Raw genomic sequence first — 3,097 nt, forward strand, 5'->3', positions numbered from 1 at the left:
TCCATCGCCTTAACCACTCGGCCACCTCGTCCTGTGAGTTTCATACGGCAGATATATTGCATGATATAGTCCAACGGCTACACACTCACAACCATTTCTATAGGTAGCGACAGTAATATTGCCGCTAGCATCAGCATATGAGGACATCTGTTACTCACTGTATAATAACTATCACCAAAAAAAATGCTCTCGCGAATCGATGCTCGCTAAATCTGTTGCAATCTGTTAGTCACTGAAGTCGTGCCCTTCTATTTCAGCGGATACGGTAATATGAAAAGCGAATAGACATGCGCCACAACGTAACTGGCACACTCCTCTGCTCGAAATATCCGAAGGGATGCTGTTTTTAAATGATACGAGACTGACAGAACTGCATCAAATATGAAGGAAGCTCGTGCTATAATAGGATCGACAACCGTATCGAACCCTGTGGCAACTTTTCCGCTACACCACATTCTATGTATGGTGTCAATACCGATAACCCCAGGTACCTAAAATGGAAAAACTGGCTGCATGTTAGCCTAGCTAGCTAGCAGTGGTCGATGCAAGTATATGATTTTTACTCGCTGTATGGTATTCATGTAGTGTTCTGGAATGCATTTCTCTAAGAAATGTTCCGGTTTTAAAGTGGTGCTCGGTGCTCTAATCATTGTGGCGCTACTGCAGCTCATTTACCTCTCCTTTCTCTCCAAGCTGCACGGTAAACAACAGCGCTACCGTTATTCCGAGCTTTTCGGGACCTCTGGCAAGAAAGATGCTCATTCAGAGAAAAACTCACGGAAAGAGCGTCTCAGGTACTCCCTGTCCACGGGGGGCATCTTTGACAGCAGTGGACAGTACCGCGTGTACAAGAACTTGATCAAAAGCGATTTCTCGACCAATCAGAAGCAAGGAGCGGATGCGGGCTCTAACCTCCTGGCGCTGGCGACGCACACAACCATCAACAACCTGCATCACCTGGATTCTTTGCTGGAGCGCTGGCAAAACCCTCTCTCAGTGGCTATTTTCGCACATGGGCAAGATGTCAAGTTTGCCACTGCATTGGTCTATGCGCTCAGCATTTTCTGCCCTCAAATCCAAGCATTGGTGGACTTCCACTTGGTGTGCCTCTCAGGAGAGATGGCCAGCTTCCCTGAGCAGGACAGAGAACATTTCACAGGGCTTGAGGACTGTGCTGCTGTGTTCGCCAGGCTGGAGACGCACAGGGATAAGTACAAGAACTACGCCATCGGGGGTAACATCTCCTACCCCAACAACCTGCTCCGCAACGTAGCCCGAGGTGGTACGGAGGCATCCTACATCCTGGTCATCGACGTTGACATGGTCCCCAGCGCCGACTTGCACCAGCAGTTCCTTGCCATGGTCATGAGACGAGAGGCCGCCACAGATGAGGTCTTTGTGCTGCCCGCCTTCGAGATTAGGCACACACGGAAGTTGCCCGCCACCAAGTCAGAGCTGGTGCAGCTGTACCAGGTGGGCGAGGTGCGGCCGTTCTACGAGGAGCTGTGCCCACGCTGCCAGGCCCCCACTAACTACTCCCAGTGGGTGAACAGACATGGCCGGTGGTCTGGGCCTCTGGAGGTGGCCTACACACTCACCTGGGTGGACCCCTGGGAACCCTTCTACATCGGTCCACGCACTGTACCCCTATATGATGAGAACTTCAGGCAGTACGGCTTCAACCGCATTAGCCAGGTACAGTACAGAGAATGAGAAAATTAGTTTGGTTACACAGCTGCACTGTCTTCAGGGTCATGCTCACAGCCTTACACAACACATACACTTATAAACATATCCTGAAATGTCTAATGCCTTTAAACTCACAATTTTACTGTATGTGGTATCTCCCCTACCTCCTTCTAACTGTTCTCTTCCTCCCTCTCTCCCCCACTTCCTCCTCTCTGTTCTCTTCATGCCTCTCCCCCAGGCCTGTGAGCTCCACGTGGCAGGCTATAAGTTCTCAGTGCTGAGTTCGGCCTTTGTGGTGCACATGGGGTTCAAGGTCCAGGGGGAGTTCCACACCAGGAAGGACGAGGAGAACCGCCGCAACCGTCTCCTCTTCCGCAGCTTTAAGGAGGGGCTGAAGACCAAGTACCCCTCCTCATCTCGTCGCTGCTGAATACTGAGTACCCCTCCTCCCTTCATAGCTGCTGAATACTGAGTACCCCTCCTCCCTTCATAGCTGCTATGGTGCATAAAAGGGGAACCCCTGGAATCAAGAGGGTGCATAAAAGGGGAACCCCTGGAATCAAATCACTTTTCCCCTGAGTCTTCTGTCCAGTCGGAAACCAACAAACGTGATATTGACCACTTGTTGGGATACACGTTATTACCATTGACTGTATGGTTATTATGATTATTTGTCAAGTATTTCAACCACTAGGTGGCATCATCAGACAGACATTTGATAGTAGCATTTGAGTTTGCCTCTTGTCTTCTGCGTCATCATTATCTATGATTATATTCAGTGCATCCTGAAGACATTCATTTTCTTGCCACATGAGATCAAAGCACTGGAGACTTTTTCTTACTGAGCATTTGTGCCACACTAATTTCTGCAAATAGAGCTGGGTTGACACTCCATATAGAGAGCTACAGTATGTAGCTACTAGCTACAGACATGATCAGACACTGATCTGTGGCATCTGGAAAAGGTTAGTTGCAATTACCTGCAGGTGTGACGAATGCAGTGTCAAATGTTTTGAGCAGTGAAGAGTATTAACAATTTTCTTTGACTACTACTGATGTCTAAGTGAAACTGATGTGATTTAATGAATGCTAATATATTTATTAAGGTTTAGCTTTGTATTGTTTGCTTTTGAAGTGTAAAATGTTACAAGTAACCTTATGTACATTGTGGAAATCCATTGGTTTTATTTGTGCCAAGCTAAGGACTGGCAAAGGTTATCCACTAGACTGACTGTAGCAGCAGAGCATATTTGTGATGAAAAGTAAAAACTCTGTACTCCAACCACTAATACATGATGTTGTTAGGTATTTGGAGTTAGATACATTTTGAATATTATTAGTCATTGTGTGATATTTTTCAATTTCAATTATTTTTCAAAGAATGTTGGTTTACTTATCTTTTCGTAGC

At 46.9% G+C, this 3,097-nt stretch overlaps 1 protein-coding gene across 2 annotated transcripts; it reads left to right on the forward strand.

Moving 5' to 3' along the window:
• Positions 1–318: 318 nt before the first annotated feature.
• Positions 319–3,097, forward strand: b4gat1 (beta-1,4-glucuronyltransferase 1). Of its 2 annotated transcripts, XR_014554115.1 has the most exons (3): positions 319–1,695; positions 1,928–2,190; positions 2,223–3,097. XR_014554115.1 is itself a non-coding variant. In XM_083665674.1 (2 exons), the coding sequence occupies exons 1-2, from the start codon at positions 595–597 to the stop codon at positions 2,117–2,119; spliced, it is 1,293 nt and encodes a 430-aa protein (XP_083521800.1). In that variant the 5' UTR covers positions 319–594; the 3' UTR covers positions 2,120–3,097. The 2 variants fall into 2 exon arrangements, 1 of the variants encoding a protein (XP_083521800.1); XM_083665674.1 differs by having other exon boundaries at positions 1,928–3,097.

Source organism: Argentina silus (assembly GCF_951799395.1).
Source record: "Argentina silus genome assembly, chromosome: 1".
NCBI lineage: Eukaryota > Metazoa > Chordata > Actinopteri > Argentiniformes > Argentinidae > Argentina > Argentina silus.